Source organism: Lycium ferocissimum, unplaced genomic scaffold (genome assembly GCF_029784015.1).
Source record: "Lycium ferocissimum isolate CSIRO_LF1 unplaced genomic scaffold, AGI_CSIRO_Lferr_CH_V1 ctg3460, whole genome shotgun sequence".
NCBI classification, from domain to species: Eukaryota; Viridiplantae; Streptophyta; class Magnoliopsida; order Solanales; family Solanaceae; genus Lycium; species Lycium ferocissimum.
Genome location: NW_026725406.1, coordinates 17,149 through 39,289, shown reverse-complemented (window position 1 = coordinate 39,289; position 22,141 = coordinate 17,149). Strand labels below are relative to the sequence as shown.

Sequence of the window (22,141 nt, the reverse complement as noted above, 5' to 3'; positions counted from 1 at the left end):
TTTTTTAATATAAATAAAAGATGTAAGTTCCTTGGTGAAAAAGTTGATTTTACTTCTGTTGTTAATGGGTGTGATTCCTTGTTTAAGATGCTAATTATGTCCGTTTCTTGATTTTTGAGATGTAATTTTCATATTTGCAAATAAAAAACAGCCTATTAAGTTGACCCGAATAAACTCAAAGAGATGGACCTGACCCAAATACACATTCCTAACAAGATGTACATTGAAGAAAATTGTGGCACGCGCCACCTTCAAATCATAAATCCGCCTCTGTGTAATGGTTGTAGACTTAAAACACATTTGGATGAATAAGAAATCTCTTATCGCTTGTCACTCTATTTCTATTATTTTCATCCTTAAGTATTATTACTCTTTTAGCTTAATTTTATAACACATTATGAGCACGAATCTCTAACCAGTTAATTTATATACTTGGTGTTCTACGTCAAACTGTGACGCCTAGCGACAACTTAATAGTACTGCCTCTTGCTGACATGGGGCAACATATTGTTGCATATATATTTTGCATTAACATTTTCAAGTTATTTTCAAATTTTGGAATATCACATACCTCTATAAACTATATCAACATTTAAAATTCTTACCTTTTATTTTTAAGTAAAGATCGTTTAAAAAATAATTAAACCTTTGAATATGTAAGAATGATATCAAAATTAAATAATTGAGGAGATGGGTTTTTCACCTCGTTCCACCTTTCGGGCCAAAAATGCCCCTGCCGTCAACCTCTTGGCTCTAAAATACTCTTATTTTTAACCGCCCCCTCTAAAATTAAAATTAGAGAATTCATTTATTACGTGGCACAATTCTATTGGCTAATTTTATAATGATCCAAATTAATTAAAATTCCAACACAAACCCGGATCCATCTGAGAGTCATACCCGCCCCACCTAAAAGCCCCATTTCTTATGGGTTCACAACAGATCCATTTGGATCTTCAAGCTTTTTCAAATCCTCTAATGGTAACTAATATTTTCCTTTAAATACATCCCATAAGTTAATAAGTAAATCTATACCTAAGTACAACAAATGATTTTCTAAACGATTTTAACAATGGGTAACCTACAAACTTGAATTCCCAGATTTTGAATTGGTAAAATAATACCCTCCATCCGCCAAATCAATAACTAAATCAAATTAGGTCAAACCAAAACAGCCTCAAAGATGTTTATACTCAAAGATTTAGTAACTTACAACTTTAAACAGAACCCCAAAAAAATTCAAAATTCTTGAATCCCAAATCAATAGATAAATTTGATTTTAGTAAATGTGTGATTTTGTGCTTAAATTTGATTGGTGTTGTATTTGAAACTTAGAACTCATTGTAAATCAGCTGAATATTGATAAGGAAAAGAATCTGGTTTTAAAATCTGTTGAACACCATTGAAGCTCGGATGAATCTCTAATGGAGATTTCGAATTTTCGATCCATAATTTATTGCTTATTTTGAGCGGGTGATTCAGATTATTGTTCTTAGCATCATTGTGAAGTTGTATTTTAATTTTGGAGTGCTTTGAAGCTTGATTAAGGTGGCTTGGATCAATTTTGACGTTGGATTCAACGAAGAAGATGATGATCAACATTTTGAAGACCAAATCAAATTTAGAACAATTAACAAAATGGGAATCGAGATTTTTTTTCTTGGATAAATGGGGCTTTTAGCTGGGGAGGGTATGACTCCTAGATGGATCCGAATTTTGGGTTGAAATTTTAATTAATTTGAATCGTTTCAAAATTAGCCAATAGAATCGCACCACGTAATAAATAAATTCATTAATTTTAATTTTAGAGCCAAAAGGCTGTCGTCGGGGGGATTTTGGCCCGAAAGGTGGATGGAGGGTATTATTGTACCAAAAACGATAGTTCAGGGGCATTTTAGGCCCTTTTCCGTGCATACTAACTGAGAAATATGTTACAAATCTGCAGTGCGTACATCCGCAGATGTACTCCAGAACAGAACAAATTATATATTTGAGCATACGATTACAACATACATGTTCAACCTTCAGGTTTACTCCAGAGCAAATCCAAATACTTACATGCTCAATCAAAACAAATCATATATTTGAGCGTAAGATTACTTACGTGCTCACAAACTTACACAACGATATCAACTAATAGTCACAGAGATATCTTCTTTTCAGTGACCCTCTATGCCATGTGGTAGAAGCTTATTTTCCAGTGAGGTAAATGGCAGATAATTAGGCAGGTCGGTTCCTTTCACTAGCCTCAAGCAAGCTAGGTAGCCATGCAACTCGTTGTTGAACCACGGAAGCTTACTCACCGGTGTGATTGGTTCGTCTTCTTTAGGCACTGCAGCACCAGACTTGTCCTATTTACCCACAAACAAAAAAAGAAAAAAGAACAACCAGATTAGAAATCCGTTCCTCATACATGTAAATGATACAAAAAAGTTGTGATTAGAATCATGGTGAGCATCAATATGTGAGACTAACTTTTAAAGCTACTTGTGTATAAAATATCCTACTTACCAGGAAATTGAGTTCTTGATTGTCAGCACTGAGATATATCTCAATGAGCTTGCGCAAATCAGCTAAACTTGAACCTTTAACAACCTTTAGTGTGGTAATAATCCAGGGATTTTCCTTTGATGCAGCTTCCCATTTCACGTGCACTTCCAGATCAGTGCCTATGCTTTCAAATGTTGGGTTGAAGTTCTCCTTTGAATCATTTACTATCTCCTCACTAGACAAATTATGAATTTTTCGCACAGGTGAATCCTCTCCAATTTCTTTAACTGGAGGTGATTTAGATTCAGTGTCTTTAACTTTCTTTTCTGCAGGTCCCGGGGTCGCTATGCACTGCTTAGAAAGCTCTCTAGAATTTCCGCAAAGTTTGAATATATTTTGAATTAGGTCTTTTCTGGAAGGGGCTGCCTCACTAGAAAGATCATCGGAACGTTCTTCTAGTGTACATATCGTCTTTTCCTCAATAACCTCTTTTCGCACCTCCTCGACAGGGGGATTCTCTTTGTCCCCATCACTGTCGTCACCTTCTTCTTCCTCCTCGAACACCGTGTCCAAGAACGATTTGTTAGTGAAATGTTGCAATAAGATAGAAGGATCTTCAACTTCTCTTGGATTGCCCAAAATTGCCTGGATTGTGTTACTTTCCACTTTATAGGCTGTTGCATCCATATCAATAGATCTGTCCAAATCCATAGATTTAACCATTCCTGCATCCTCAGAGTAACTATCCAGCAGCCTCTTTACAAAATTGCTCTCCTCCACTTCTGGCGATCTACCGCCAACCCTTGAACGCCAAAGCTCGGCCTCGATCTCCTCCAAACGCCTTCTTAACATTTCAAACTCTTGTTGCTGTTGGAACATTCTTTCTTCCATCTTCCTCCTTTCCGTCTCCACGAATTCATTTGCTGTTTTCTGACATTGTTGTATCTTCTTTTCGAATTCATGTTTCAGCATCTGAGTCAGCTCGTTTACTTTAATAACAATATTCTCCTCGGTTGTCTCCACTCCCCCTTGTACAACTAACTCAAGTTTAGACCTTAGGGTAGCGATTTCTTCTTCTTTCTTTGTAAGTTTTCTCTTAGCTTCATGGCACTCTTTCTCTTTGAGCTTGTTCTCCATTTGAAGCTTGCAGATGAACTGATCCATAGCTGCGATTCTTGACCCCAAAATAACTGCTGACGAAGAATCTTCCGCGCCTTTCTCCTTCAACGGCGTATGAGGGCCACGGACAATGCATTTTGCTTTGGCACCATACTCAAGAGTAGAGATGGTTTTGTGAAGCTCTCTAGGATCCGGGCTCGCACACAGTATCATGAGAATTTTGGACTTGTCATCCTCAAAAGAATCCTACATCAAATATAGTTGAATCAACTTCTTATGATGACTAGTATTAACTTTCAAAACCTCACTGCCAAACTATCGGTGATATACACGAGATATACCTGTAAAAGCATAGTTAGCTTGCTGTCTCGGAACGGTACATGAGAATCACCATTAGCAATGGACTCAACCACCCTTTTCAGAGCAATGTTTCCCTGATTGATTTTTCCAGTCTGCAAAATTTGATTGTCAGGTAGCAGTAGAAGACAAATGCATCAAGGAGTTATTCAAACATTTAGAATTACTGCTAGTAGGAAATCTGATAACAAACTTAAAAGAAGTGAGTTAAGTGAACTGAACCTTACCTGCATTTTTGCTTCTAGGCCAGTTTGACCAGCTTGGTCGATATTTTCAGAACCAGCCATGTCGACAAGCATTAGCCGACCCCCTACTGTTGGAACATCTAGGATTATCTGCAACAACATTTAACTTCCTTCAGAAAGGATGAAGACAGATATCCTTCGCGAAACAAAGTAAATATACTTTGAATTTAGATGTAACTAAGCATATTTTCAGAATTGATACCATGCAATGGCTACGAGAGCTCCGCTCATTGCACAAAGTGCTTTTCACTATTCTTCTCTTTTCCACTTTCTGGATCTCCTTTGATATCTTTGTAGCCTCAGTACCGGAAATAAAAGTTGCATTTTTGGCCTTTTTACCGATAACTTCAAGTCTCACCTGCAAAGTTAAAACACAGGGCCAAAATTATACAGAGATATACCAACTTTAGCATCTCCTAAATTCTGACTTTTCTTTAGAGAAACAGATCAATAATGACAAGAAGATCTGGTTCGCTCTTTGTTTTCCCTCCCTCTTAAGGTCCTCTCCACATCTCATTTGTGTAACAATGACGTTAAGGCGAAATATGTACCATAACATTAGGCAAAGTACTACTATAAATCATTGGCAGTTCAAGAAATTAAGTGAAGCACTATAAATCATTAGCATTAATTCAATATAAAAAGGTAAGATGAAAATGCAAAGTCAATTTATCTGAGGAGAAGATGTCAGATCTACACTTAAATTGAGAAAATGTCACAAAAATATGAAAAAGCAAATATGTGTATAGCACAACCCTTAGATGGCAAATGAGAATCACTATTAATAGAGAAATAATAACAGAAAAACATTGATTCAGGCTGCTCAGTTTCCAAGTATATCAAGTAGATTCTATCAATTGAGAGAAACTAGAGCATTTTCTTAAACGTAAGCACAACCCTTAGATGGCAAATAAGAATCACTATTAACAGAGAAATAATAACAGAAAAACATTGATTCAGGCTGCTCAGTTTCCAAGTATATCAAGTAGTCCATTCCATCAATTGAGAGAAACTAGAGCATTTTCTTAAACGTAAGCACAACCCTTAGATGGCAAATGAGAATCACTATTAACAGAGAAATAATAACAGAAAAACATTGATTCAGGCTGCTCAGTTTCCAAGTGTATCAAGTAGTCCATTCTATCAATTGAGAGAAACAAGAGCATTTTCTTAAATGTGCTCAATTCAACAACAACAACAACAATTACTACGCCTCAATCCCAAACAAGCTAGGGTCAGCTATATGAATCCTCACTGACCATATTTCCCCATTTAAGCATCTCTTAAATTCTGACTTGTTTTAGACAACAGATCAATAATGACAAGATGATCTATTTTGCTTGTTTTACTCCATCTTAAGGTCCTCCACATCTCATTTGTGTAACAATGACACTCTGGTGAAAATATGTATCACAAAATTAGGCAAAGTGCTATAAATTATTGGAAGTTCAAGAACTTAGGTGAAGTTCAAGAACATAGGTGAAGTACTATAAATCATTAGCATTCAGTACTTAATGACAACATCATCGATTTTAAAGTCAGGTACAGAAGCCAAAGGTGAAAACGCTACGTGAGGAGAAGATATTAGAAATACAATCAAGTGAGAAAATGTCACTGAAATATTTAAAAGCAAATCGTGTATAGCACAATTTGTAGATGGCAAATGAGAATCACTATTAACAGAAAATTAATAGTAACAGAGAAACCCTTGAGATTCAAGCTGATCATTTTCCAAGTATACCATACCACAAGTAGTCCATTCCATCAATTGAGAGAAACTAGAGCATTTTCTTAAATGTGCTCAATACAACAAAAACAACAACTACGCTTCAATCCCAAACAAGCAAAAACAACAACTACGCTTCAATCCCAAACAAGCAAAAACAACAACTACGCTTCAATCCCAAAAAAGTTGGGGTTCGGCTACATGAATCCTCACCGGCAATGTTTGCTCATTTAAGCTCAAATTTTGTCTAAACATGCTCAATATGGATAAATATAACATTAGCGAAATGGCACTATTTTCTCTTTTTCTTCTAAAGATAATTCTGTGTGATTTCCGCCAATTGGAGAAACTAGAGCATTTTCTTAAACGTGCTCAATACAACAACAACTACGCCTCAATCCAAACAAATTGGGGTCGGCTATATCAATCCTCACTAACTATGTTTCTCCGTTTAAGCTAAACTCATGTCTAAATGTGCTCAATATGGATAAATGTAATGTGAGTGAACTCGCAATAATTCTCTCGGTTTTTCTTCTAAAGATAATTCTGTGCTTCCATCATTGAGAGAAACTAGAGCATTTTCTTAAACGTGCTCAATACAACAACAACAACAACAACAACAACAACAACAACAACAACAACAACCAAAAAAAAAAAAAAAAAAAAAGTAACAACAGAACAACAACTCCTACTTCTACTACTACTACCACTATTGTCACTACTACTACTACTACGCCTCAATCCTCAGTGACCATGTTTCCCGTTTAAGCTCAACTCATGTCTAAACATGCTCAATTATGGATAAATATAATTTGAGCTAACGGGCAATAATTCTCTCTTTTTCTTCTAAAGATAATTCTGCCTGATACCAGAAATCTAAGTCACAGAATCAGAAAATTGTCTTCCAAGACAACACAAAAATATGAATACTAAAATGAACTACATTTCAAAACATCAGTTCATCAATAAAAGGGTAAATACTTACCCCAGCCGGTATTTACATCAAACCGTGTAAACTTACTATAATTAAGTAATTTAATGAGCTAAAACCATAGTTAAACTAAAAGTCTATGTACAAACATATGTCATAAATTTTTACCATAAAAAAGTTCTACCAGAAGAAAAAAACAAATTTTTACCTTAGAAGCACTCCCTTTAGACCATCCAAAACCAAATCCTCCACCATTATTTGTCGATAACAAATCATATAATTCCTCATTATATATCTCCAACACACTAACTTGCACAAATGTCCCAACACTAACTTCCTCACAATTTTCATCATTTTCTACATTCCCATCACCTAATATATCCCTTAAAGACCTATACACAATCCTGGGCTGCTTTGAACTCCCAAACATGTTATAGCTTTTTCCCGCCCCGTGGGCCCATACATGTACATTTATACGGTTTAACTTTAAACTTCCAATTTTATCCTTAATGACATAAATTTATAACCACACAACACAAATGTGTGTATATATATATATATATGATCCTTTAGACCACAAGTTTCAAGTGTATTTCTTTCTTTCTTACGTGCTTAGTCAAACGCCGTCAAATAAAATATAACATAGGGAGTAACTACATTTGGAAAAAAAAGTATAAAACACAAAATTTTACCTTAGAAGCACTCCCTTTAGGCCATCCAAAACCAAATCCTCCACCATTATTCGTCGATAACAAATCATACAACTCCTCATTATAAATCTCCAAAACAGTAACCTGCACAAATGTTCCAACACCATTTTCATCATTTTCTTCAATCCCATCACCCAAAATATCCCTTAAAGACCTATACACAATCCCAGGTTGCTTACAACTCCCAAACATATTATAACTTTTACCCGCCCCTGTCGGTCCATACATCATAACAGTACATTTATCTCCCATTTTCACACCATTAATCCTCGACTTCACAAACTTCTTGTAAAACTCATCAAGATCTTCTTCTTCTGATAACGATACACCATCTAAGCTAAAATCTCGATACCCCATATCGGTTTTCACTCTTAAGGACCCTCGATCGGAGTTTATAACCTGTAACGACGATAATGGCTGTTCTTTCCTATCTGGATAATCGCGAATACGGCCTATAACTTCAATAGGATGCTCTGTTAAAGTAGTAGGGTTTAGTGAAGGTTTTACATTGGTGAAATTTAGTTTGTGCTTTGCTTGTGGTGTTCTTGAATTGTGTATTTGGGTATGATTTAGTTTTGAAAATGGTGTTGGGGTTCTTTGGTTTTTTGGTGTTGGTGCCATTGGAGAATGATACAGCTAGAATTCAAGAAACCGAAAAATTCAAGATTCAATTTTTTTTTTATTTTTTTTTAAGAATTTGAGAGTTTTTCTCTGAGCTAAGAAAAAATGGAAGAGGGAAGAGTGAAAGAACAAGAAAAAAGTTTGTATATTTTTTTTGGATGTGTTTTGAAGTTGTTCAATGATGTTTTTTGAAGTTTAACGTTAGATTTGGTAACGGCTAGTTTTAATATGTTGTGAGGAGTGAGGCCTACTTGTGATGTAATAGCTGGAAAGTGTCGATGTATTTAAGTGGGTCAGCCTGATGTGTAATTTGTTTTCATTTATTTTTACTTTTTGTTTTCACATCATAAGAGAAAGGAGAAAACTAAACTTTGATATACTTCTTTCATTCAATTCATGTATCTTATTTTCACTTTAGATCTCTTTTGAAAAGAATATATTTATTTATATTTACATATATTTTAATTTTGAATATATTTATTTATATTTACATATATTTTGGTAGTTAAACAATTATAGTTTAAGACCATAAGGCGATGACCCAACCAGTCTTTTATTCGGGGCAAGTGCACGGATAACCGATTTGAGGATTGTTATTTAAGTCATAGTCGAGCTTCATAAATTTTTGTAAGTTTAGTCGCTTCAGAATCAACTTCAGATCTACGGGGTTGAAGTTGAAGAAACTCGTGTCTAAGTGACAAACTTTAGACGTAGGGTCTATAGTTAAGTTTTGTCAAAGCGTAACTTCAAATAAAATGTTTGAATTTTTGCATATTGCTCGTGCAAGCATTGTCTGAAGCTTTGCTTGGTAATCCAACCATCATATAGAACAGCTTTTGGTCTGAAGTTTGTGTTGGTAATCCAAACTTTAGACATTTTTGTTTGATGTTTCAGACTTATATGTCTGAACTTTGTGAGTAATTTATTCATTTCATTTCACTTATGTTATCTCATCTAATTCATTTATCATACCTCAATTTAATTTATTTATTTTCAAACCGTAATTAATTTATCATTATTAACCAATATCGAGCAAAGCTATTGAACGAAGAAGAATAAGGAGGAGCAAACTTTATCTAAAGTTGTCAAACCGGCTACAAGTAAGCCAATTTTAAAACACTGGAATCTGGATGTAGCTTAAATAACATGGTCAAAATTCGTATTAGGTGAAATTAACTATTTTTCTTCTACCCGTTTAACCCGTCCTAATGTAAAACAATCCACTCTGGCACCCTTACTATATCAATTAAAGTGCTTATACAATAAAATAATATTGTCAAAGTAATAATCTCTCTTGAGTGATTAAAAAAAGATCAGAAGCATTATACAATCAAATAATGCCTAGTTCCATGAAGATACAATGAGGATAAATTAGTACAAGTTTCTCAAGTAGTACTCCTTTACAAACCTTTTTATAGTCTAGAAGGCTTTACTTTACATCCTTCAAATTGAAAATTCAGCTTTAATAGCATATATATACTTTGAAAATTTTAGTTCTTCTTGATTTTTTCTGTACAAGTCAAACCTCTCTCTTCTTTTCTAGTCAAACCTCTCTCTTCTTTTCTGTCTTTCAGGCTATGTTGTTCGGACTCTTCAAACATATCTCCTGGTGTGTGTCGGATCCTTCAAAATCTATGCATTTTTAAGGATCTGACACGGGTGCGGCAACATAGCTTTTAGACCAACTTTTTCTCAACCCCTCCTCTTTGCTAAGTGGAATGTTTTCTTTAAGAAATGATTGGCAAATTTATCATTCCTATGACAAAGTACCCTCAAGATTGTATTAGCATCTGACCTATTCCATCTTCCTGTTGTTGGTGGCATAGGCAATTTCTGTCCATTTCCCACAACTCCAATTCCACTAGCTTCGCAAGCCACACTGCTAAAATCTTCAACCAATTGTTCTGTTGATTGTCCCATTAATGCCACTATACCTTCAACTATTGTAGCTTCTTTTTCCACAACATCCTCAAGTATTAAACCTTCACCACAAGTACAAAATACCCTCTTTAAACTCTCAAAATCTTCCTCAATCATCTGATGATCCATCCTTGAAAAGTTTCTTCGCGTTCCACCGGCTAGTAAAACCATAAGATAGGCCTCGAACGAAGCCCTCATCACTTCTTTGAGTGCTAACGCTTGAGCCCGGTCGATGAGGATAGCACACAAGAGAGTTAGGTTTTGCTTGAGTATCCTTAAAGCAGGCCGGATACGTGCGTTCTCTACGTCGCCTACGTATAGGCTCGCATAGAATACAGAGTTGGAATCGAAGAAGATCAGACGATAAGCGGCGACTTCTGATACGTGTTGGACAGCTTCTTGGATGGCTGAACGTGTTTGATCGAAGAAGGAACAGCAAGCTAACTGTCGGTTCTTGTTGTAACGGCTTCCTGGTGAAGCGACAACTCTCGACGAGAGTGATAGTGTTTTGTCAAGGGAGTTGAGCTGCTGTAGAAGGTAATACAAGGTGTTTAGCCTTATATATAGGCGTTGAGTTCCTCGGCTTGTTGAAGGCCGCGGATTGTTATCTTCGTCTGTCAAATGCTGGTTCGGATCATTTGATCCGACACTACAAGCAGCTTTTTTCCATAGTTTCACAAATCTTGAGTCTTGGCCACATCTTGTTAAAGCTGGAAGTGTTGGCATGTAACTCTGCTTTGCACCTGTAGAAAAGCAACATTTTTAAGAACAAAAAACTATATGAGCATCAAAACCTCAAATACTTGCGGGTATAGGATTCGTTGAGTTCGTATTTACCACATGATGCGACAAAGGTAACATAATCTTTGAATAGGTTTTCTATGCCATCAGCGATATCATTGACCAAATTCTCAGTGATGATTGTAGGAATTTCGAAGAAATTGTCCACGGCTTCATTGGAATGTTTCACTAGATCAAGTGCTGATTGTGCATATGGCTCGCTTTTGGATTTTGGATTCCATGTCTGCATAACAAATATTTTACGTTAATTAACTCCTTTTGGGAAGGGAAGCCTTGGAACACCAGTAAAATTGTCTCCATGTCACCTATAGGCCACGGTTCGAGCCGTGAAATCAACCAATGGGATGCGGCCCTTCCCCTGACCCTATGTGAATGGGGATTTTTTTTTTTTTTAAACTCGTTTTAGTATGACTATGGAAGTTGCTATTTATTAGTTGTAAGAGTAACGAAAATGCTTACTTCGGAGTCTTTGGATCTCACAAGAACCTCTTTCCCTTTCTTCAAACTATCTTGGATCCATTTCCTCAATAGGTTAATTTTGATTGAATCAACTTCATAAGGAACCATCTCCCTCACTATTGTTTTGCCTCCATCTTCGCAATCGACAGAGTCCTCCACCACCATTTGGACTAAAACCTTTTCGAGTTTACCAGCCCTCTGCAACACTAACGCTGTCTCGCTCGTGAGAAAAGTTGTACCCGCTAGGTATTGCCTTAACAAAGTTCCGTAACAAGTATGTAACGTCACTGCTGCAACGCCGGTTGCAATTGGATGCCATTTCTTGAGGATAGGAGTGAAAATTTCCTTCTCCTTAGTTGCCAATTCTTCGGTGGCATTAGCTAACTTGATGAGTGTCTCAATCACGTCTTCGTTTTCAAAAGTTGCGACGCTTATATTCCGTTCTTCCAACATCTAGAAGAAAAAAAGAGTGACGTTATTATTAGAAGTGAACATGTATATCTACAAGGGTAGAAAAAATAAAATAGAAGTGCTAAAATACTAACCTTACTGAATGCAGTCCTTAATGATGAACGGATAAAGTGATTCACTCTATTCCCTGTCGAATCATCTTTCACGTCCCCTTTTTCAGAAGCAGAAGATCCATATCCCGGAACATCTTCCTCTAATATTTTCGAGGCAGAGAACATCAGAGGAATAATATTTTCCATTAGGACAATATTTTCCGCATGAAAACTGGCATGATAATTCAACAATCTCTTCTCACACCATCGTTTCATCGAGGATAAAACATTCTTTAGCATCTTAAGATAAATACGATCCTTGTCCACTTTCTTTGCATCGTTTGCAACTTCGGTTAACATAATCAATGTTGCGCCAAGAAGGTCAGGCTCCACTTGGTTAGTCACAACATATTGCTCGAAAAGCACCCATGTAAAACACAAGTTATGAATTGATCTTGTAATACCCAATGTAGACCATGTCTTTTTCATCAATTCAAGAAGCTCATCGACCTCATTGAGGACTAACGTATCGTCTTTAAGATCGAAGATCGAGCCTAAAAGAGCTGTGTAAATGTGGATGTTGAGAGGGAATCCGTCAGCCCAACGACAGGTATCGCTAGGGGCACCATCAGCACTTCTCCAGGCTAAGGAGACAACGGCATTGCATAGCGATTTCATGGTCTCGGAATTTTTGCTAGTGTCGATTGTTTTGATCTCACAAGCTTGAATGATCTCTATTAACCGTTTTGCGGATGCATTGTCTTTTTCTACTGGGATAGAGGGGTGAAGGAGAAGGCCTATTTCGAGGATTCGAAGTTGGCGTTTTTGCCATAGATGGTATTCTAGAGGATCGTTGAATTCGGATGGTTTAAGATGGCGTAATAGCTCCAATGGTAAGATTATTGTCTCTGCTCGCCTCCCCATCTGCACAAAATTCCCACATTAGATACAAGTACTAATGTAATGCTTGTGTAATTCAATTTTACTCTTGAACCTTAAATATTGAATGAGAAAGAAGATGAAACAAAGAAGTAAGGAAAGCCATCAAACAATTGTGTATAGATTCCATGTTTTTGCAAAGTATGAAACTACACAATCTTTTTGCAGAAAAAGCTTCAAAATTATAATTGGCAATCATCCTTTATTTGGCATAAGTACCAAGCAAGCCTCTGCATTATCAATTCCACATGCATGGTGCAAACATCACAAAGAATATTCTAAAGTATTATGTGTTGGACCAAAAACACACAATTAGAAAAGTGGGAATCTACTAAATAATAATCTTTAACAGGGCTTAGCACTATTGGACTGTCGGTTATTAATAAATTCTGATTTTGGTCTCCGTGATATATGATGACTCAACACATTTAACCTTCAATTAATTGAAATGTATGTTTTTAGTCCATTTACTTTGAAAACATGTTATAGTCAGATTATTTTTAAGAGCATATTATCCTCAAATATGGAGTAATAATGCAAACTTAATATAACACGTGTAATTAAATGTTGAACGGTTAATTATTCTTAAACTTTGTGAATTCACAAGCAGAGGATCAAAAGTGCATATTTCAATTAATTGAAGGCTAAATATGCTTAGTAGATGACATCACAATGACTAAATTGAAATTTTATGGTTTATTCAGAAAAAATATTTTTTTAAGAAAAAACATTTCTTTTGATAAAACAAAAAGAGTTCTAGAAAAAAACCTTTTCTTGAAACACAAACAAGTTCCTAGGCCGGCCTAACAAGTGGCGGAGCGATTTAGATTAAGGGGTTCAAAATATAAAAAAAAAGTAAACATACGAAGAAGCGCTTTTAGGGGGTTTAACGTCTACTATATATACATAAAAAATAATTTTAACCTCAGAAAAATAGTATTTTTTTTTTTTTTAAGGGTTCGGATGAACACCTTTGTGTACTCACTGCACTGAGCCTAACACGGCCCTTGTTTTTGGATTCTTTCTTTTCATTATCTTTTTGTTTCCCATTCGCTATTTTTGGAACATAAAATAGTTTCAAATGCATGCAAAAGACAAAAAATGTAAAAAAATAAATACTCCATAGAGACGTAATTTACGTACTTGGCCTACAAGAGTTCTCATAAGAGTTTTCCGTAGCCTATTATCACTCTGCTCCGACACCCTCATCTGCAGCCTCATTATCTCGGCTGACGTCAGCGGCCTCCGTATCTTCGCCTGCGGGCCCGCTGAGCCCGGTGTCCTCGGGCTCGCAACTCCTGCAGGCGAAGACGGACCCATCATAACAGCACCGCCAGACGTCCTCCTTGATGGGGACTTCTTCAGCATCTTCAACCCCAACGCCGTTTTCACCCGGCTAGTTATCGCCATCCCCACCCCGGGCGGTTTTGGGGAACCCGGGCCGGAACTCGGCCCGGGCCCGTTTCCGTCCCCCGATCCCTCCGGATTGAGGGATGACGAAATCGCCGCCGTCCTACCACCGAACCCCGGCGACGAGCGGCACGCCGTGAAGAATATCTCGTAAGCGGCCTCTCGAAAATCATCCCTATCGAGCCCATCGAGCTCCCCGAACGGCCATACAAGGTCGACGATGATGATCGGGCCGTCCGACTCGGGCGGATTCGGGCCGGGCTTTTGAGCGGGCTGAGTTTTTATATGGTGGGGAGGGTGAAACTCGGGCGGCATTTTTGAATATTTTTTCTTTGGTGTTTTTTTTTGGGGGGGGTGGGGTTGTGGTTCAGATTCCGGCAAATAAAGGTATTTTATTTGTCAAATGTCTGGAGGAAGAGGGAAGCAGAAGAGCATTATATATATATTTGAAGCTTTTTTTGATGTTGAAAAAGGAAAAAAAAAAAAGATAGAAAGAGAGAGAGAGATTTGGTTGAGACAAAAAGAAAAGAGAATAGAAAAGAATGGTTAAGGCAATTTCTGTTTGTATTTGCGTAGAAAACGAGAAGCAAAGAAGAAAGACGTTGCTAAGTGGCGCCAAAGACGTACTTTTCGGTTCATCATGCAGTTCTCTTTTGTTCTTTTTTTATTGTCCGGATTGACTATCATAATTGGGTAAATATTTATTCATACCGGATATATATACCCAATTAATCATTTTGATTTCAATTAATGTAAAAAATAAGGTAAAAAATATGTATAACTTAATCATGATTAAGTACTCCATCCGTCTCGATTTATGCGGTACCGTTTGGATTTTGAGAGTCAAATGATTTTTTTCTTTGATCTTAGTTTTTTTCATATGGCTTCTAATATTTTGAATTGTCAACTATTGTGACCTATAGCTAGTAATTTTTACGTAGTTTTTTCAAATATGTAAATTTTAATTTTTAAAAAAACTTAAAGATTTCATGTCTAAATACACGATCAAAACTAAAGAATTTAACTCTTGGACATCGAACGATGCCACGTAAATTGAGCAAAGGAGTAATAAACTTAAGCATGAAAGAATTATTCATTGGTTGGGTATAAACAAATGATATGGGTAAGTTTTACTGTTATAATGCATTTGATATTTAGGTATTATATTGTTGTTATAGGCAAAAAGGCCATCAATTACATCTTTTAATTTCTACTTAACTTCCAAATTAACAAGAGTTTTATTACCTACAAGATTTAATTAAAGTTATGTCTCCGACAAAATATATGGAACAAATTAGAATTCTCAACATAAATACTCAATTACAACTTCTAACACTTAAACTACTGAATTAGAAATAGCAAGTAACTAAGGATAGAGATAACAATGGGGATGAGAAATTAGAATTCAGAGAAAGGGGATGAGAGAATACAGATAATTCACAACTATTCCCATAACCGCTCTTTCTATCTTCTAGTCCCTTTTAACAATTGCTAATTGGGTCTGGATCCCAAATAAAACTCTCCAACATTTTACTCGTCCCAATAATCTCAACTGGATCAGTCTTATTTATCACTTCTAGCCCTAATATAGGCCCTTATGGATCCAACTCGATTCACAACAATAAGTAAAAGATTGTTTTTTGGTCATTATTAGATAATAAATACAACATAAATATTTTAGTAAAATTGCTATAAAGAAGTAATTTAACAAAGAATATTGTAACTTTATAATAATAAATATTGTTATTATAGGTATAAAGTTATTATAGAAAGTTAAGATATAACATAAAGATTCGATTTGAGAAATATGTATATGTTATTGTTAAATGTCATTAAAAGAGAATGATTGTTATAGAAGGTTTGGCTGTAATTTTATACCAATTAAAATTTAGTCCTTCCTGCCATTGATGATCAAGTCCTCTTTTGAAATGATTTAAACCATTAATACTAAGCTACACAAGAAGAGGTGATTTTGTTTCAACATAATTTCCATATTATATCACTATTGACATTAAGGGAGGAAGATATAACCTTTAATATTTTCAAGTTCATGAAATGTACTTCTTTGATGTTTCTCTAATGTGTCCTTCCAAGAGGTCCTTAGGAAATCGCCGGCTAAGCATAGGAAAGGAAAAAGGTGTTGAAAATATTCATTTACTGTACAAAACATTTTGATATTACCCTCAATTACACATTGGATGTAGTTATATCCTTACGAATAGGGGTGTTCATGATCCGGTTTGACTCGATTTTTGGTTAAAACTAAACCAAACCAATTAATCCAAACCAAACCATTATAGTATAAATTCTATAGGTTTGGTTCGATTTTTGCCGGATTTTAGAATGTATTAATACAAAGAACCTTTGATTCAAATGGTAACTAAAAGACGTGATCCATTCAAATCTAAAAATCTTCTTAATTAATTCAAACTTTATTTAGGCATTTATGATAGGAATTATAACATCCACCTTTCACTTCTAGTTAATTAATGATGAAGCATTGGAAAATATATATAGTCAAAAAACTTTTAAATTCCATTGCCATTTTCTTCCTTTAATTTGTTATGGATTTCTTTTTATTTTATTAAACTTAAATGACACTTTTCTTCATTTGAATTTGTATTGGACTTGGAATGTTTTGATTCGGTTTGTTCGGTTTTGGTTCGGGTTTTTTTTTTTTTTGTTTAACACCAAACCAAACCAAATGTTATCGGTATTTTAAAATTTAAAACCAAATCAAGTCAAACCAAGTTTTTCGGTTATTAAATCGGTTTGAATTCGAATCGGTTTTACTATCTTTGAACGCCCCTACTTACTATTAATCAATCATCCCGTATTTTGCCCTTAAATTTAAGACATCATTAGCTCCAAAAAAGATTTAATAGTGATTTTATGATATTATTTTTGCTTAAGTGATATTTTTGCTTATTTTATGATATATATATATATATATATATATATATATATATAAAAGTTCTAAATCTTTATATTAAAAGAAGGAAAGAAAGGTTTTCTTCTTTTTAAACAATAGAAATATTTTAAAACTTGAATTAAACTACTCAAATCTTCATATTAGCAAATAAAGTTTCTTAAAATAAAATCCAAGGTAATATATTACAAACACATGACTAACATTTCTTTTTTTAATTTGAATGAACCTCCCTATATAAATAATAACATAACTATTGATGTTTGTTGCAAACATAAAGGCTTCATGTCTTGTAAAATACTACACTCTGAACAATTAATATGAAGAAAAAAAATACTAATTTTAGTGAGCATCTTGGTTCGTCAAGCTATCACATTACGATTTTTCACCATTTTGAGTTCCAAATTTAGTAAAAGGTATATATGGTCAGCCTCCACTTCTTCCCTAATATGTTTGGGATTTATTTCAACTAATCCTTCCACTCCTAAATCAAGTTCTCACAAGTGCACCAACTATAAGTCTTATACTAGTTATTGTCTCTAGACCCCTATTTCGAAGAAACTAGAGGCAATAACTAGTATAAGACTAATTACCTTCTTTAATTTACGAATAAAAATCAAAGATATCAAGTTAAGAATTAATCTTACTTCTTAAAAGAATCATTCTTATAAGGTTGCAAGATAAATCCAAACTAGCCACACACAAAGATGTAAAGAAGAGAAACTCTCAATAATAATATTTGTCTAATAAAAAATAACAAAATCCACCCCTATATATAGGGAAAACCTATCCCAAAAGTATAGGATTCTAATCTACTTTTATGGAAATAAATAAATACTAAAACCTAAATAGGAAACTTTAAACTAGGAAAGCATGTAAAATATTGTCAAACTTATTCCCTAATAAAATAAGGAAAAGTTTCAAAATAAGCACCAAAAATCACATGCCTAAACAAGGCAAATGGGCGTGACTTTTGCCCCTAAAACAACCTTTTTTTGGGCAGAATTTTCCAGCTCATTTGGGCTGAAATTCCAGCCCTTTGTTGGCTTTTTTTTTTCTTGTAAATTTTACTTGGCATAGGTTTCATTATTACCTATTTATGGAACATAATTAAACTTTTCAATAATTATATTTAGTAGCTAAAATATAACATATTTACTTCATATAGCTATCATTTTTTTACCACTCATCTGATAACTTCCCACACCCCTAAATTAAAGCCAACAAAAACGTCTCTCTCTCCTATCCCCCTAAATACACGCCATTATTCACAATATCCCTTAATTTCCTTCGATTTCAAATCAGTTTTACAATTCTTCATCTTTTTTTTTTTTTTTTATCTCTAATTAACTACTCATTAATTTCACTCATGATTCAAATCTAATTCCCAAAAAAAGGTAAGATTCTATACTGATTTTTAATTTTCACCGTGTATTTAACCTATGTTTTCGGGTTTTTTTTTTCGTTTGAATCAGGAATGCAAATCTAAATAATTAATTATCAGTGTTTATTCTTGGTTGTTTTTTCTTAGATTCAAGTGAAATGGCTAAGAAAGCTTCTACTCCGATAAGAAATAGAGGTATAGAACCCGAATTTGAGATTCCTAATTTTTTCTTTGGGAATTTCTCAACATGAAACCGGCCATTGCGGGCTCTTATGCGAGAATTGTTCAAAAAGAATTAACGATCCTAGAAGCGTTCTACTTCGATTATCTTGATTCGAAGAGTAAACAACAAGAAAAAGTGAAAAAGGTTTCTCAAATGGAGAAACAAAAGAAGAAAATTTGGTGACAATGTTGCTAATGTTAAGGGCAAAAAAATTGCTAAAGCCAAACATAATGTGGATGAGGATGATGATGCAGAGGTATATTTATGTTGCATTTTCAGTATATTTTAGTTCGTTTGTTTTTTTTAGTTCAGTTATTATAGATCTGTGAATTAACTAGATCTATATTTTATGTGCATTTTAAGTATATTTTCTATTGTTATTTTTTTTCACATGTTTCTTCAGTTAATTCGTGTTTATTGTTCTTCACCATAACTGTAATTTTTAAGATTTTTAAGTATATTTGTGTATATTTTGTTGACAGTTATTATAGATCTGTAATTTACATTTTCAGTCAATATATATCATTATATTTCGAGATATTCATATATATATTTATTGTTGAATTACATTATATTTTTTTTCATTGTCAATCAACTGTTTTGTTTTATATTTGTATATATTTTTGGTTGATCTCTTTTTTACCTGATTGTGTTCACTATTTTTTGTCAATCATACGTGTTTTTGGCATGTTGTTTCAGGTATCTAAATTTTTGATTACCAAGCACCCTGCTGTGACACCATCTATGTGTAGATACACGAATGTTAATGTAATGCAAGATATTAGAGGCAAACTAACGAATACAGATGGATATGTTTACGAATTCTTGTTTTGGTAAATATCTCGGAATGCGGAATTTGATGTACAAGCACATATTTTTTGGTGCTTTATGGTCAAAGAACTTAGGGGCAGTACATATAGGTGTTGACACCCAATTTTGTCCCGTCTTCCCTAAATATTTATTTACATTTCTACTATTTTTGGTAATTTAAGCAACAATTATTTATATTTTTACTATAATTATTAGCTCTTATTAATACGGCGTTCATTATCCCGTTGCAAAACTATTGTTATTTTATTACGCTCACTAATATTACTATTATCGTTATTATTATTATTGCCACTTTTTACCAAATTATCATTATCATCATTATTATTATTATTATAAGTCGCGATTTTTATCGTTTCAAGATTTTTACCTAAATATGCGCACGCCTCGCATTTATTCTCGCGCAATTAAATAATAGTGTTTATTTACTATTTGATTTCAAATATATTATCGCACGGCTATTACGACATCACTTTATTTTTATCTGAGTACTAATAAATACATACTTTATATGAGATAATATTTTAATACATGTCAGCATATAATTAGTCAAAATGGGTCTTTTTTACTTAATTTAGAAGCCTACATTTTAATTCATCATCCCAATCATTTTAATTCACCCCAACCCAATTTTCAGACCAGCCCACGTTTTAATACCCAGCCCAAAAGAAAATTGACCCAGTCCATTAAGCTCTTAACCCGGAAACCCGACCCGGCCCATCTCACATTTTAACCTCCTAAACCTAAAACAACTCATCAGCGCCGCACAACCCCCCCCCCCCCCCTCTCTCTCTCTCTCCTCTCTCTCTCTCTCTTCTCTCGACGCCACTCTCTCTCTCCTTCCGCCTCTTCCATTTTTAGCAAAAGCACAAATCCCTTTTAACCTCGTGCTTTGCCTACACCATTTCTACGCATATCAAAACATCCATATATCTGTTTTTCTTTGTCGTTGACGGAAAAGGCATTTTTTTTCTTGCTTCGAACAAAACAAATCCTTAAAGACCAGAAAGATCGACCCGTTTCGGGTGTACGGACTAGAATCACATGACCGTACTGCCCGGAAAACGCCGTCAACGTTTTGAACGGTCCATTTTTTGACTCAATTTGAAAACCAAAATTAGAAATCCCGCCCAATTGAAAACCCATTTTTGAACCGAACAAACCCTAACAAATCCGCTATAAATATTGGTTTTCGAAAGTAGAAGGGGGGTTTTTTTTTGAGCCGTCTCCAACCCCTTGAAAATATTAAGTTCTGATTCGCCCAAAATTCCAAAATATTAAGCTTGCAGTAGCGTGGTAGTTCAAGACATCGAGTCAAAAATCCTAAAACAATTTTCGTTTTCATCTACTCTGTCGTTGTCGTGAATCCGTGGCTCGTGAGCTGCGATTTGGTAGTCTTCGAGGTAAATCTGAAACTCTCGCACCCACTTCGCTGCACCCGAAGAAGGTAATTTACTCTCCGTTTTATTATTTTAGCAATTATTTATTCTTAATGTTTGTATTGTGTGATTGGTTGTAGTTCGATTAGTTGGCTTTAGCCTATCATTAGTCTTTGATTGTTTAGATGTGCTCTCGATTTATGTTCTATATAGTTATTTAACTTCAAATGTATATGTATATTCGAGCGATGAATTTTAACCCTAAGTATGTTAACATATTTTACATCGGGTTTAGATCAACATACTTGTTTGGTGCGATTAGTTGGTCAATTATGGTGATCCGCAAACCTAGGACATATTTATTTAGCATGGTCCAATCTATTTCGAGAAAGTTCATATTAATTTTTCAAGATAAGGCCTAGTGTCATTAGTTGATAGGTGTATGAAAAGTATCCGTTTGAATCCGTTTGTGCGTGAATCCAATCTTCCTTCTACAAAAATGGGTTTACTCAGCCTATTGTGATTACTTGTTAAGAAAAATGGTATGACTACCTGCTTAGAGATGTTAAGTTGGGTGTTAACATAAATTGTTTGTTTTATCTAAGTCCTCAACATAACGAAAATGATTTCTCCACCTGTGGTTTGCAATGTAGTCAATTAATTGTCTTAAAATGTTTAGCAAGATCAAATTCAGTTTTAAGTTGTAGTATCACAAATATGAAGCCATGCCTTATGTGTTAATATTGAGTTTAGCATATTATGATTTTGCTTTGCATGTCGTTGTTTAAACTAAGTAGTGTCGTGCATTTGTAAGATATATAAGGTTAAGATAGTCAATATTGTTCAAGTAAGCTAGTTACGTTTTGTTTAGTTTAGTTGTATCAAGAAATAGAATTAGAGTGAAAAGGGGTGGTTGTTTCTTATTCGCCTCTAAAACTCGTTTATGTGTTAACGCGACTATTTGAGTAAAATGCCGATATAGATTAAACCTATTTCATTTGTTGAAAAATTGTACTATGTTTACCCGATAATTTAATAAGAGGAATTATATAGTACGTGTTTGTTTGTTGAAATTGCATCTCATCTCTCCCGTCCGTAATATGTCCATTTTCAAATTGAATATCTTTGGATATAAACACTGCTTTACTCTCTTATGTCAAAACATGT

General features: G+C 34.6%; 2 protein-coding genes across 2 annotated transcripts; both read right to left on the bottom strand.

The window, feature by feature from the left end:
• Positions 1–1,873: 1,873 nt before the first annotated feature.
• LOC132044069 (kinesin-like protein KIN-10A) lies at positions 1,874–8,436 on the bottom strand. Its single transcript, XM_059434558.1, has 6 exons — positions 7,561–8,436; positions 4,414–4,569; positions 4,194–4,301; positions 3,951–4,061; positions 2,512–3,855; positions 1,874–2,351 (listed from the first exon to the last, which is right to left on the bottom strand). Exons 1-6 carry the CDS (start codon positions 8,197–8,199, stop codon positions 2,160–2,162), a joined length of 2,550 nt encoding a protein of 849 aa, XP_059290541.1. The 5' UTR covers positions 8,200–8,436; the 3' UTR covers positions 1,874–2,159.
• Positions 8,437–9,475: 1,039 nt separating this feature from the next.
• Positions 9,476–14,743, bottom strand: LOC132044072 (protein unc-13 homolog). Its single transcript, XM_059434562.1, has 5 exons — positions 13,965–14,743; positions 11,925–12,806; positions 11,380–11,832; positions 10,957–11,143; positions 9,476–10,862 (listed from the first exon to the last, which is right to left on the bottom strand). Exons 1-5 carry the CDS (start codon positions 14,544–14,546, stop codon positions 9,892–9,894), a joined length of 3,075 nt encoding a protein of 1,024 aa, XP_059290545.1. The 5' UTR covers positions 14,547–14,743; the 3' UTR covers positions 9,476–9,891.
• Between the last annotated feature and the right edge of the window lie 7,398 nt (positions 14,744–22,141).

Coding starts and splice junctions, on each gene's coding strand:
- LOC132044072 (XM_059434562.1), bottom strand. CDS start 14,546: ATGCCGCCCGAGTTTCACCCTCCCCACCATATAAAAACTCAGCCCGCT. Junction 11,144..11,379: donor TGAGATCCAAAGACTCCGAA/GTAAGCATTTTC, acceptor TTTGTTATGCAG/ACATGGAATCCAAAATCCAA. Junction 10,863..10,956: donor TACCTTTGTCGCATCATGTG/GTAAATACGAAC, acceptor GCTTTTCTACAG/GTGCAAAGCAGAGTTACATG.
- LOC132044069 (XM_059434558.1), bottom strand. CDS start 8,199: ATGGCACCAACACCAAAAAACCAAAGAACCCCAACACCATTTTCAAAA. Junction 4,570..7,560: donor CTAAAGGGAGTGCTTCTAAG/GTAAAATTTTGT, acceptor TTAACTTTGCAG/GTGAGACTTGAAGTTATCGG. Junction 2,352..2,511: donor ATCAAGAACTCAATTTCCTG/GTAAGTAGGATA, acceptor GTGGGTAAATAG/GACAAGTCTGGTGCTGCAGT.